The sequence below is a fragment of the Mizuhopecten yessoensis genome, unplaced genomic scaffold, assembly GCF_002113885.1.
Source record: "Mizuhopecten yessoensis strain PY_sf001 unplaced genomic scaffold, ASM211388v2 scaffold8469, whole genome shotgun sequence".
NCBI classification, from domain to species: Eukaryota; Metazoa; Mollusca; class Bivalvia; order Pectinida; family Pectinidae; genus Mizuhopecten; species Mizuhopecten yessoensis.
In genome coordinates this window covers 78215-93053 of record NW_018407563.1, presented here as the reverse complement: position 1 = coordinate 93053, position 14839 = coordinate 78215, and the positions used below count along the sequence as shown (strand labels likewise).

The following is a 14839-nucleotide window of genomic DNA, read 5'->3' as shown; positions in this document are numbered from 1 at the left end:
GACAACACAATTAATTACCACAATAAACACCCAGACAACATAACTTATCACCAAAATAAGCCTCGAGGCAACGCAACGAATTACCACGATAAACATCCAGACAACACAACTAATTACAACAATAAACACCCTGACATTATAGCCAATTACCACGATAACGTTCGAATCAACAAAACCAATAACCACGATAAACATCCAGACAACACAACCAATTACCACGATAAACATCGCGACAACATAACGTATTACAACAATAAACACCCAGACATTATAGCCAATTACCACGATAACCTTCGAGACAACACAACCAATTACCACAATAAGCATCGAGGCAACACAACCTTTTACCACAATAAACACCAAGACAAAACAACTTATTACCAAAATGAGCATCGAGGCAACGCAACGAATTACCACGATAAACATCCTGACATTATAGCCAATTACCACGATAAACATCGAGGCAACACAACGTTTTACCACAATTAACACCAAGACAACACAATTAATTACCACAATAAACACCCAGACAACACAACTTATTACCAAAATGAGCATCGAGACAACACAACCAATTACCACGATAAACATCCAGACAACACAACCAATTACCACAATAAACATCGAGGCAACACAACTAATTACCACAATTAACAGCAAGACAACACAACTAATAACCAGGATTGACATCCAGACAACACAACTAATAACCACGATAAACATCCAAACAACATAACTAATTACCACAATAAACACCCAGACAACATATCCAATTACCACGATATACATCTAGACAACACAACCAAATACCACGATATACATCCAGTCAACACAACCAATAAACACGATAAACATCCAGACAACTTAACTAATTACCACGAAAAAAAATCCAGACAACACAACCAAACACCACGATATACATCCAGACAACACTACTAATTACCACGATAAACATCCAGACAACATAACCAATAACCACAATAAACATACACACAACACAACCAATTATCACGATAAACACCCAGACAACTTAACTAATTAGCACGATAAATATCCAGACAACATAACCAATAACCACAATAAACATACACACAACACAACCAATTATCACGATAAACACCCAGACAACTTAACAAATTACCACAATAAACATCCAGAAAACTTAACTAATTAGCACGATAAACATACAGACAACATAACCAATAACCACAATAAACATACAGACAACACAACCAATTACCACGATAAACATCCAGACAACATAACTTATTATAACAATAAATACCCAGACATTATAACCAATTACCACGATAACCTTCGAGACAACACAACCAATAAACACGATAAACATCCAGACAACACAACCAATTACCACGATAACCTTCGAGACAACACAACCAATTACCACGATAAACACCCAGACAACTTAACTAATTACCACAATAAACATCCAGAAAACTTAACTAATTAGCACGATAAACATCGAGACAACACAACAAATAACCAGGATTGACATCCGGACAACACAACTTATAACCACGATAAACATCCAAACAACATAACTAATTACCACAATAAACACCCAGACAACACAACCAATAACCACGATAACCCTCGAAACAACACATCTAATTACCACAATTAACACAAAGACAACCCAACCAATTACTAGAATAAACATAAGGCAACACAACCAATTACCACGATAAACATCCAGACAACACAACCAATAACCACGATAACCCTCGAAACAACACATCTAATTACCACAATTAACACAAAGACAACCCAACCAATTACTAGAATAAACATAAGGCAACACAACCAATTACCGCGATAAACATCCAGACAACACAACCAATTACCACGATAAACACCCAAACAATTTAACTAATTACCACAATAAACATCCAGACAACTTAACTAATTACCACAATAAACATCCAGACAACACACCCAATTACCACGATAAGCACACCGACAACACAACCAATTACCACTATAAACACCCAGACAACTTAACTAATAACCACAATAAACATCCAGACAACTTAACTAATTACCACGATAAACATCCAGACAACACAACTAATTACCACGATAAACATCCAGATAACACTACTAATTACCACAATAAACATCCAGAAAACACAACCAATTACCACGATAAGCAGAGACAACACAACCAATTACCACGATAAACATCCAGACAACTTAACCGATTACCACAATAAACATCCAGACAACTTAACTAATTACCACAATAAACATCCAGACAACACAACCAATTACCACGATAAGCACACAGACAACACAACCAATTACCACGATAAACACCCAGACAACTTAACTAATTACCACAATGAACATCCAGACAACTAAACTAATTACCACGATAAACATCCAGACAACACAACCAAGTACCACGATAAACATCCCGACAACACTACTTATCACCACAATAAACATCCAGACAACACAACCAATAACCACGATAAGCACACAGACAACACAACCAATTACCACGATAACCTTCGAGACAACACAACCAATTACCACGATAAACACCCAAACAACTTAACTAATTACTACAATAAACATCCACACAACTTAACTAATTACCACAATAAACATCCAGACAACACAACCAATTACCACGATAAGCACACAGACAACACAACCAATTACCACGATAAACACCCAGACAACATAACTAATTACCACAATAAACATCCAGACAACTTAACTAATTACCACGATAAACATCCAGACAACATAACTAATTACCACGATAAACATCCAGACAACATAACTAATTACCACGATAAACATCCTGACAACATAACAACACAGCCAGTTACAAAGACAAATAATCTAAAAAAAAAACGACATCAACAAAGTGATACAAAATACCTCAATAATGTTTGTTTCACCCCTTTGTTTATATTAGCTAGATACCGGTTTATCAACAATTGTGTAAGATCTATTCAAGGTCTTCATATTGTACAAAAAAATCTATATCATTGGCTGTAGATAAGAATTCGTACACGCTCTAATTACCCGACATTTCTGCTTTACACAGACTGCATATTGCTTACTCCAAGTTAATTACACTGTAGCAATAGGAGAGACGTCTTCTCAACGTTGTAATGATGTGTTACAGGGCATAACAAGTAAAATGATCTTAGAAGTTTGTTTATGGGTTTTCATTAAGTGGACTGGTGCTCCAACCGTGACCGAGGAAAAACATCTTAAATATAATAAATTATGACATGTTTATAGTTATATCTATAATGTAGAGTATGTATACGTCGTGACGTCAAAAATTATGAAAATATTCTAAATATTCCTCTTTGTATCTGACATGCGTTGGCAAACCCCGACGAGACGTAAAGTATGTATACATGATAAAAGGCATTACTATATAAACATCAGGTACTGGCAGGGTTCGAACCCCTCCCCCCCNCCAACCCCACCCCCACCCCCAGCTACGACCGTGGTTAGAGATCAACCACGCCACCATTCGATGCAAAGTCATTGGTCATTTAAAGTGACAACATTTGAAACTGATTTACGGTGGTTTCTTTCATTTTTTTCCTCTTTTTTATTTTTTAAATAGATAGAAATACAGGCCATTATTTGAAAATTGAGATTTGTTTGCTACGATCATTCAATATGTTCAAAATGCATTATGTATTATGACATATTTGAATTCACTCTTTGACAGTTTTGTTTGTGATTAAAAACAGCATAAACATCGTGTCTAAAACCCCTTAAACACGTACCATAAACATCGTGTCTAAAACCTCTTAAACACGTACCATAAACATCGTGTCTAAAACCCCTTAAACACGTACCATAAACATCGTGTCTAAAACCCCTTAAACACGTACCATAAACATCGTGTCTAAAACCCCTTAAACACGTACCATAAACATCGTGTCTAAAACCCCTTAAACACGTACCATAAACATCGTGTCTAAAACCCCTTAAACACGTACCATAAACATCGTGTCTAAAACCCCTTAAACACGTACCATAAACATCGTGTCTAAAACCCCTTAAACACGTACCATAAACATCGTGTCTAAAACCCCTTAAACACGTACCATAAACATCGTGTCTAAAACCCCTTAAACACGTACCATAAACATCGTGTCTAAAACCCCTTAAACACGTACCATAAACATCGTGTCTAAAACCCCTTAAACACGTACCATAAACATCGTGTCTAAAACCCCTTAAACACGTACCATAAACATCGTGTCTAAAACCCCTTAAACACGTACCATAAACATCGTGTCTAAAACCCCTTAAACACGTACCATAAACATCGTGTCTAAAACCCCTTAAACACGTACCATAAACATCGTGTCTAAAACCCCTTAAACACGTACCATAAACATCGTGTCTAAAACCCCTTAAACACGTACCATAAACATCGTGTCTAAAACCCCTTAAACACGTACCATAAACATCGGGTCTAAAACCCCTTAAACACGTACCATAAACATCAATGATTGGACCTCTGACGTAACTATCATAAATTGATATGACTCTGATATGTCAATGACTAACAGATTAAGATTTGACCCTAAATCATTGATAATAGACAGCCACCACTACAATTTTGACCACGAAGAACCAAATGTTGAGACAGCTATGAAGTCCGTCAAAGGGAGATAACAAAAGATCAAACATGTCAGGTAGAAAAGCAACAAATATAGGTGACCTATATATAGGTCATTATGAAGAGGTTGTCTTTATAAACAGAAGGCCTTTATAGACAGATGACCTTTATAAACAGGTGGACTGAACATTTTGTAGAATTAACTTTGGTTCAGCCATCGTACACGTGAAAACCAGTATACAATAGACTCGACACATGAGCGATGACGGTAGACTAAATAAAACCAGATTTTATGTAATGATCCTATACATATTTAAAACGATCTCTGATGCAAACATCGTACAAACAAATATACTGATGATGCGCAAAAATCTTCCAAAATGATTTATATTACGTGATAAAATGTCGGACTATTTATTTCAAGAGATTGATCCCAGTGACAGGAAACAGTAGATAAAGACACAGATATGTTTTGTGTTGAAGTAGAGGAGTGGTCATACACGTCTCGGTCTGTCATCATTCACACAAATTCAATAACTATCCATGTTTATGGCCCTTGTATCAAGCAACGCAATTTGTAAATATTTCAAATTCCTTGAGCTACTTCACAGTTTGATTGATTTATATGTTTAGGACATTTACATAAGTCAAATGGCTAACGTGGTATGGACAGTGACCAGTAAAGCACAAAACTTCATCCGAGATCTCTTTGTTGACACTCATTCACATTATGTTAAAAAAACCTATTTGGTCACGTAGAGAAGACTAGATATGTGTGCTAACATGAAATATGAATGTATACTGCAGGAGGCAAGAAACAATAACAATTGGCAATGTATTGATTGCAGATTTTAAAATAATGAACATTTGTAAAGAAAATCCTACAGTAAAATTTTGGATGGGGAAGTCAATTTCTCTTTACATATAATAACGTTAAAACAAAAAATATAAACTCAGATTACGAAAGAAAATGGTTTACATGTCAAAAACATTTTAAATTTTATTTATTAGTTCACATCAAGCTACAATTTGAATATGATAAATACAAGAACTTCAATGCTAATTTCACTGAATAGAGATAGGACTCATAAGTAAAAAACATTAAGATCACAGTACCGTTTCACAACACACACGAACATTTTAAATGTATCCGTTGATTTTCATGTTTAATAACGTAATATGGCCGCAATCTCTATTTACATTGGTTAGGTCTACACGTAAGCTTACGTGTGGTTTACGCCAGGTATCAATTGGTGTTAAATACAGATGATCTGGTCATAATTTACGGGCCCCAATAACTTTCCTGTGCGTCGGGAAACGGTAAAAAAATCGTACGTTTATATATACGATTTACAGGTAAGTACCCATAAATTTACGGGCGTGTCCTGAAATGGTACACAGATATGTTACTCTGATAATCCAGTAGACATGTGTGTTATCTTGTGCTTCTCATGGCCTACCGCGAACGTTGTCATGTTTCGACGTACTTCTTACCTGCTTTTATAAGTTGTAGATTCATTTGTTACAGATATATAGGTTTCTTAGGACTTTTGAAAATCTTATCATGCATAGGTGTTAGTCAATCAAAAATGGTGATTTCTATAAATAAGCTTTATGAAACATCTGCAGTGTGGTCGGATTACTCCAAGCATATTAGAAGCTATTGAGTAATATTATAGGTTTTAGGGGTTTATATCGGTAAAATTGCTATGTATATAACGTCCCTTGGATGGCATTTTACGGAGAGTTGGGCTTAACCCCTAAAACATCTAATATCATTCTGGACACACCATTTAAGTTTAAACATAGCAATACTGTAACCCATTATCAGGTCCCTGTGATTCCTGTATCCCCGAAGATTTTATTAAATCAGCCAATGCTGTTCCTACTGTATGATCTGGGTCAGGAATGCTTGATATTTAAATCCAGTGCCCTTTTATGAGCAGGCCCTCCCCACGTCCTATTAAATATAGCGCGCTCCCTTTCCAGTGAAGACATATAGTCTAATTCACAGGCTCCTAATACCGCGGTCTTCATGTCCCTCACAAGCTGACGGTCAGCACGACAATACTGGCTTAGCCAGGCACGACCGATCTTCATGACGTCATCGTGGTCCTCTACACTTTCCTTTTTGGGTGTCTGTATAGGAATGATATGATCAGCTAAACCTTGCCTCAAACACTCCTGGGAAGAGAGCAGTCTCGATGAGCACAACATATCTAGGGAGTGTGAGCGACCTACCAGTCTCACAAGCCTTGTCGCCCCTCCCCATCCGGTTAACACACCCATCTTCATATGTACAAACCCGATACGCGCCGTATTGGTCATCACACGGAAGTCACATGCTGTTGTCAGTTCTGCCCCGCCTCCTATGGCGTTACCTTGAACCAATGCCATACTGATTAACGGTAGGCAATGAAGTCGTGTCAATGTTTCATGCATGAAGTCCGCCATCTGGTAGCCCTGTTCTGGTGTGAGGATGTTCTGGACAGTGGTCAAATCACCTCCAGAACAAAAGGTTCCCTGTGAACCCGTCAATATCACACCCTTCCCGTCATCCCATGCTTCCAAATCTTCAACCACATTGCGGAAATCAAGCATCATTTTTCCTGAAAAGGTCCATAATATTTCATCATTAAATGTGTAACAGACACACAACGAAAAAGTATTCAATTAAAAAACGATGTTCTAAATCCGTTTTCCAAACTTATAGAATGCATTTAATTATAGGCTAAAAAGGATTTTTTAATATCTATAAATCATAAAATGGAAAAAATATATTGATTCTATCAAAAAGACTTTTCGTAGTAAGTTGCTGCATCATGCTGAACAATTGATGGTTCTAAAAGAATAATCGTTAGTTCACGAAAATTTACGGGGGTTACCTGATACAGCATTTTTCTTATTCGGGTTGTTTAAGGTGATGACGGCAATTCCATCAGTTTCGTCTTTGGTGAGATCCACGCTGCCTTCACCATAGCTCTGAAGTCTCTCTCGGAACGAGATCTCGTGACTCGATGACGTACAGTACGGCCTACATCTAAGTAAACTTCTTAAAGGTTTTCTTTTCACTGAAATTAAAAGTATACAGAGGTCTCAAAACGTCTGACTGTTGTTTATCATGCTTATCTAACTATTTCTACTTCATACATTCTGTAATGTCAATTTCAATCGGTTAATTTTGTGAGTTCGATAAGCTAACCATTTTTTAAAATTAAATATACATTTTATTGTATATATCGCGGATGAATGTCGCCTGAGGATGAGGACGAGGTGAACAAGACAAAAAAAGAGCCACCTAGTTGGCCAGCGTTCGACCACATGGGTTTTCTCCTGGTTCAGCATTAGGAAAGAAACTATAGTTTCTCTAATTCTAATACAAAATCATGTCGGTAAAAATACAATATAAGTCAAATAATAAATCTAACAACATGTACACAGAAATAATGTGCTCCTTAAAAAATAAATAACCCGTTAGGTATCGTTATTATTACAGATTACAAACCTCGAGTCCTTCGATATCCCTTAGGTATCGTTATTATTACAGATTACAAACCTAGAGTCTTTCGATACCCGTTAGGTACTAAAGCAAACCATGGTTAAACACCTTACAACAGACAAACAGCTTTTAAAGCTATACACTAATATTGACCGCCACCGTTCAACCTAGTAAATTTTAACCCGTAAATGTTTCTTCCAGAAACAATGAATTTAACAAAGACTATATTATAATGCTAAACAAAATTTGAAAGGAAGATCAACACGAAATTACACCTATTTTTGTTCTGCCTTACAAAAGAGTAAGCTGTACATTGTAAGTAAATTTATGAATTGAAGTGAAAACGTTTAACAGAGTAAAAAGTCTGACTTACCTTGTCGCGTTCTCAGGATTTTCTCAGCTGTATAAATGCTGCACCTTGATGAAATCAGTCTGAGAGTCTGAAAGTACAGAAATACAGCAGTCAGTTCGCAGTGGATGACTTCTGTCAAGGTTTTATATACATGGGTGTTATATACAAGGTGTTATATACATGGTGGTATATACATGGTGTTATATACAAGGTGTTATATATATGGTGGTATATACAAGGTGTTATATACAAGGTGTTATATACAAGGTGTTATATACATGGTGTTATATACAAGGTGTTATATACATGGTGTTATATACAAGGTGTTATATACATGGTGTTATATACAAGGTGTTATATACATGGTGTTATATACAAGGTGTTATATACATGGTGTTATATACAAGGTGTTATATACATGGTGTTATATACAAGGTGTTATATACATGGTGTTATATACAAGGTGTTATATACATGGTGTTATATACAAGGTGTTATATACATGGTGTTATATATATGGTGTTATATACAAGGTGTTATATACATGGTGTTACATACAACGTGTTATATACAAGGTGTTATATACATGGTGCTATATATATGGTGTATACATGGTATTACATACAACGTGTTATATACACGGTGTTAAATAAAAGGTGTTATATATATGGTGTTATATACAAGATGTTATATACAATGTGTTATATATATGGCGTTATATACATGGTGTTATATCCAAGGTGTTATATACAATGTGTTATATATATGGCGTTATATACATGGTGTTATATACAAGGTGGTATATACATGGTGTTATATATATGGTCTTATATACATGGTGTTATATACAAGGTGTTATATACAATGTGTTATATATATGGTAATATAGAGCAAACTGTGGTAGTACAGGTATGAGATTCACGAGGAATTGGTTTACACGTTCTGAAGGTTGTATATGACGTTGTCGTTCCTTTTTGTTCATGAATGTCAAGAGAAATTGGTCAGTTCTAGCTGCGGGAACCGGAGCTTCTAGGCCCGATCGTTTTTTTTTTTATTTTTTATTTTTTTATATTGAATATCGGACCATTTCAAAAAATTAAAACGGTTCCCACAGCTAGGTCAGTTCCTGTGCTGCTACTGTGAGTAAGGGGATTTTTTTTAACTTGATAACAATAAACCATTGCACGAACGTTCATAACATAAGTCCCTGCAGGTAGGGCGTAAGAATTGTACCTGCTACCCCCATTGCATGATCGTAGGAGGCGACTAAATTTGGGATCTTATCTTTTCTCTTCTTTCCAAACAACTTTCTTCTTCCTAATGTCTCCCTTGACAATGCCTTACTTTTGGCCTTTAGTTGAGCGTTCACCCCTGTGAGGAAGGCTTTGGGTTCTGTCCCCTGGCCGAGACATACCAATACAAGGTCTGTAAAAATGGTACTGTCTACTCCTGCTTAACGCTCAGCAATTTGGTAGTGGGACGACTGGTTCGCCCGTTGTCAGTATAATGTGACCGGGTGGGGTGTCCTGCTGTGTGTCTTCGGCAGTATGTTTCAGTGAGGTAGCACTATAAAGTCGGCATCAGTTCCGCGCTATCACAAGGAGACAAACACGAACATATCGCAGCCTCCCAAAACACATGCATACACTTCACGCATGCATCTTGCACACAGATGAGGCCGTCCTTAAATGGCCATAGCTGTTTATAGGACGTTAAACAATACTAAACCAAACCAATCATAACATAAGGAGTTAAAGGTTAGAAGCTTAGAGTTAAATGTTTCTAGCTCGAAATTTGGTTATAGTCATACTCAAAACTTTCGAATAAATCCTTCCTATATCAATGAATGCCAACAAAATATTAAAATCAAAAGGAATTATTCTGGAAATCTTATAAGTACCATACGGAACAAACGCATCATCGAATGTGAATCTTTCAAACAGACTATTGTCTAAAACGTCAAACTCTACCATCCCTGACATCCCGATCAAATAAATAAGACAAATTTTACAGCAATTTATAATGTCAGGACAGGCTTGAAATTTCACAGAAGCTGGTAGTGGTCGAATTATCTATAACAAATTGGCCCCTCGATTTTGGAAAATGTTTGGATGTGGTATGGATGAAGTTTTAACAGCGAGATGAATTTCATAGACTTTAGCCTTATACATGTACCTGTACTACCACAGCAAAATAGCTGGCTTGCTGTGTAAACCCTTACATTAATACAGTTTAAAGAAAAAAGCTAAACAAGCGGTTTTTAAACCGATGGCCAATGCAAATCCCCAAAACGGTAACCAAAATCAGTTGTTTGTTACATGTTACTGCCTACCTAACAGCAGTGGGGTGATCGATATAGACAGTTAGATGGGTTTGTGTATAGTCAGAGTAGCCACTTTTAACACTATAAATCCTGCATAATTATATCAAGCTTAAATTTTCATTTTTATAATTGATATCACGAGACGATAATTCCAAACATTCATTATTGTTTTCATAAAACATTTCACAATGACAGCTGGTTTACAATAGCCCGACCACATTTGCCTTTAATAAACGGAACACATTCGACAGTGGTGATTTTTGACAATACTTTTCATAAGTTGTAGGCCTATCATATTTTTGGCTAGATATGAATTTATTTATTCATTCATCATAAAATAATATTTGAATGTAAACATTTTATTGCAACAAGATCTGTCTGCATTTTGAACACCAAAAGATATTTCGATCTTTTTGTGATAATACACATGTATACTACCATAGCTTAACAATCGTATCGTTTTCTAATAGAGTCGTCTCCCTTCCCATGTCATTCCACAAAATATTGAATCCGAGTTTACACCACTTGTACGTCTTTGGGAAATTATTTACAAAGTACCAGAAGTAAATATACCCGTCTGTCCTTTTGTCCACCATTCACAGTCCGATATACGATTTAACTTACCATAGTTCAACTAGGGCTTGTCGACCGCTCAAAACACCGTACACATCACTGGGTCGGTGTTTATAGAAGGGGAGATCACTCCAAACAACTACGGTAAGGAAGCGTGTGACAGTGCATATTTCAACTCCCTCCTCACTGAGAATTGTTTCTAAAACATTTGAGTAAAACATCGTGCTAACGTTATACAACCACAAGTACTAGCCTCGTTTTGATTATATTATAGGTGTATTAACAGACGAGGCTAAGCCTAGTAGTACCTGTGATAAAACCATATTGACGTTCCCCTTTCAAAACTTTAAAACAATTAACATTGTTGCCGATTATCCAGTTTGCCGATTATCCAGTAAATAGAACCACAATTACCAGAGCATTTGTTACAGCTATATTTGGACCTAAACTAATTAGTGTTCAGAGTAAGTTTATATGATTAGGGGTTTAGATCTACTTTCGGTAAAAATGACACCCTAATGATCATATACATACTTCAGAATACGATGCAAGAAAGTTAGGTGGGTCAACTTTTCGACATCGAGAGCTTTCCTTCCTGCTCGTATATATATATGATCATACGCGTTATCATTTTTACCGAAAGTCGATCTAAACCCCTAAAACATGTAAAATTACTCTGAACACCTTAGTTTAGGTCCAAATATAGATGTAAGACATTCTCAAGTCCCTGTGCGTATGCAGACTATAAACATGGAACGTTTTACGTTCAGTGTCCCCCACTGACGTCTTTTGACAATCTCTTTATTAGCTTAATCGTCTATGATGAAATGTAACTTCTTATGATAGCAAGATCCCTAGAGGTAATGTAAAACTGGAATGACTAAATATATCAAATAGCTTTTCATATGTTTGTTATAACAGTCTTCTAAGATATACGCGTGATAGCACAAGGAGGGAATTTGAAACATGGTATCTGACTGAGTACGACGTCAAAATGCGCCATTAATGAGAAAAAATATATATTTTGACGTTTTAAAGAAACAAACCGTTTTTGTTTTATTTTTGTTTTCTATACATTGTGACATTGACTTTCCGGGTATCACCCCGAAAAGCATTGTTTCTAGGAGTTCATATCTTATATATACACTTGTATAAAGTTTCGTGGCTACCCAATGGGAAGTAGATTCGCTAGAGCGATACCAAATATATAAGTAAGACACTAAGAGGGCCAGCAGCGCTTACACTTTTGCTAATGAGCTAGTTTCAAACTATTTTTACATTGGAGTTACTTTAAGTTGAACTATGTCAATGACCAGCTCCCAAACTTGACATTTTCACCTCAAATCAATATTTAAGAAAAAGTCATCCACTCCAGGTCACCATAATATACCGAAAAATCATGTCGCTACACTTCACCCCATTGTACATGTCATTTTTTAGTTTTTTCTTTATCAGTCCCGTGACCTTGGAAGCTGATCAAGGTAATTTGAGGAAACTGTATATTACTTAGTTACAACCAGGTCCAATTGATTAAGTTAACCACTGTTTAACGACATGTTTTTAACCTTTAATAATTTTGTCAATATACAAGGTAAAATCTCACATTTTTTAATTTAAATTTGCTCTACTTAATTTGATATCTGAAAGTTTGTTACTAATTCAATGGTTGTGTTTTAAAAATACACCAAAATTAAAATTTGCGCTAATCACTGTTTAGACAACTCGGCCTATCTAGTTGTTTGCCAAATATGTCGGTCTAAACACAGGGTCACGTCACAATCACACATATGCTATAATGATATGGGTGTATGTTCATGTGTGTTGTGACCCGTATCAGTATAGCATATGTGTGATTGTAACGTGACCCTGTTGTCTAAACCCCTGAAACATGTAAAATTACTCTGAACACCTTAGTTTAGGTCGAAATATAGCCGTAACAAATTATCAGGTCCCTGTGCTTTAACAGCCTATGTGTATACATTTGACCCAAAGAAAACCTAAGATGTGCATGTATCATCGTTCTTCATGATATATCAACACATCATGGCTCTTGGCATTGTCCTCCTCTAAATAATGTTGATATTTTGAATAAATTTGACCCTGTGACCTCGAAATAAGGCCAAGCTTTTAGCTTATCCATGAGGTAAAGTTATCGCACTTTTCCGATGTCACTATTGGCCAGACGCCACTGCCGTTTTCCGATGCCACTATTAGCCAGACGCCACTGCCATGGGACTTAGAACCCGTTCTATTTTTTCCCCATGATAGCGAATGCTGACCCTCGACTCTGGCATGTGCTTACAAAAAGACTTTGACCTCAACACATTACTCTGTGTGTTAGAAAAAATGATCGACACTGCAAATCTGCAAAACATACCGAGGTACATTTTTCTATTGTTTGAATTCTTTGAAATGATTTTACACCAATGTGACCTTGAAATTAGTTCAAGGTCAGTTTCATGAAAAACTAGAAAATGCCTGTAGGACATTAATGCCCTCGCTGCCATGTGAAATTAGTTTCAGTGTTTGATAAAATTACAACCACTTTGATCTTGATACCCTCAAGCATGCACACACACAAAGTACTACTCTTAAAATTGATTTTAATATTCATGTTTTTTCTGTATGTTATTACCATCTCCATAACATATTGAATGAAGTTGCTTAGTGTTTAAATTGAATCAGTTGATGATTTTCTATATATAGCAACAGTGACCTTGGAACCCTGAAACACAAGGATGTCAGAGGCATACTCATACTTGACCTTTGTATAAAGTTTGACCAAAATCTGTCAAAGAATGAAGTTGCTAAGTGTTTATATTGAATCCGGGCGGGACAGACATGGGCAACACTATATGCCCCCCCCCCCCCAATTTTATGGAGGGTTGTACTTTTGTATAAAGTTTGACAAAAATCTATCAAAGAATGAAGTTGCTAAGTGTTAACATTGAATCAGGGCGCGATTGGTATTTACATTGAATTGGGATGGGACGAGACCGACATGGGCAACACTATATCCCCCCCCCCCCCCTCATCTTATGGCGGGGGCATACAAATTGTAGTATTCCACCACAGGTACCTACGAAGACGTACTGACCAACGACTCTTGGACTAACAAATGTTAGGAAGATTTTTAAACATTAGACAAATAATTTTATAGTGTATCATTCCAGGTTGCTACTGACAAAATATGACTGTTGGTATTTAAGCAAGAGTCCCAAGGGCCTTAGCGGTCACCTGAGTTATATCATAGGTACTGGTAGCTTTATTTTATTGTTTAGATGTGATGTGGAAATCAGCATGTAAACTAAGTGAAATACAATACTTGTCATGTCATCAATGGATAAGAATTTGAAAATATTGGTAAATGTTCCCTTTGGGGCCTCGCCCTAGCCCCTGGGGATGGGGCAGGAATCCTTATTTTACAAAGTAAAACTCTTATTTACCCAAGATGATTCTGAC

The 14839-nt window shown here is 36.4% G+C and overlaps 1 protein-coding gene across 1 annotated transcript; it reads right to left on the bottom strand.

Moving 5' to 3' along the window:
- Positions 1-5588: 5588 nt before the first annotated feature.
- On the bottom strand, positions 5589-11521 carry LOC110456022 (ethylmalonyl-CoA decarboxylase-like). Its single transcript, XM_021506536.1, has 4 exons — positions 11429-11521; positions 8503-8569; positions 7516-7701; positions 5589-7239 (listed from the first exon to the last, which is right to left on the bottom strand). Exons 1-4 carry the CDS (start codon positions 11429-11431, stop codon positions 6533-6535), a joined length of 963 nt encoding a protein of 320 aa, XP_021362211.1. The 5' UTR covers positions 11432-11521; the 3' UTR covers positions 5589-6532.
- Positions 11522-14839: the final 3318 nt, after the last annotated feature.

Excerpts from the sequence above, each read along its gene's own strand:
- LOC110456022 (XM_021506536.1), bottom strand. Across the intron at positions 7,702-8,502 it reads AATCCTGAGAACGCGACAAG|TGAAAAGAAAACCTTTAAGA; the intron begins GTAAGTCAGACT and ends TTTTAATTTCAG. Across the intron at positions 7,240-7,515 it reads TAAGAAAAATGCTGTATCAG|GAAAAATGATGCTTGATTTC; the intron begins GTAACCCCCGTA and ends GGACCTTTTCAG.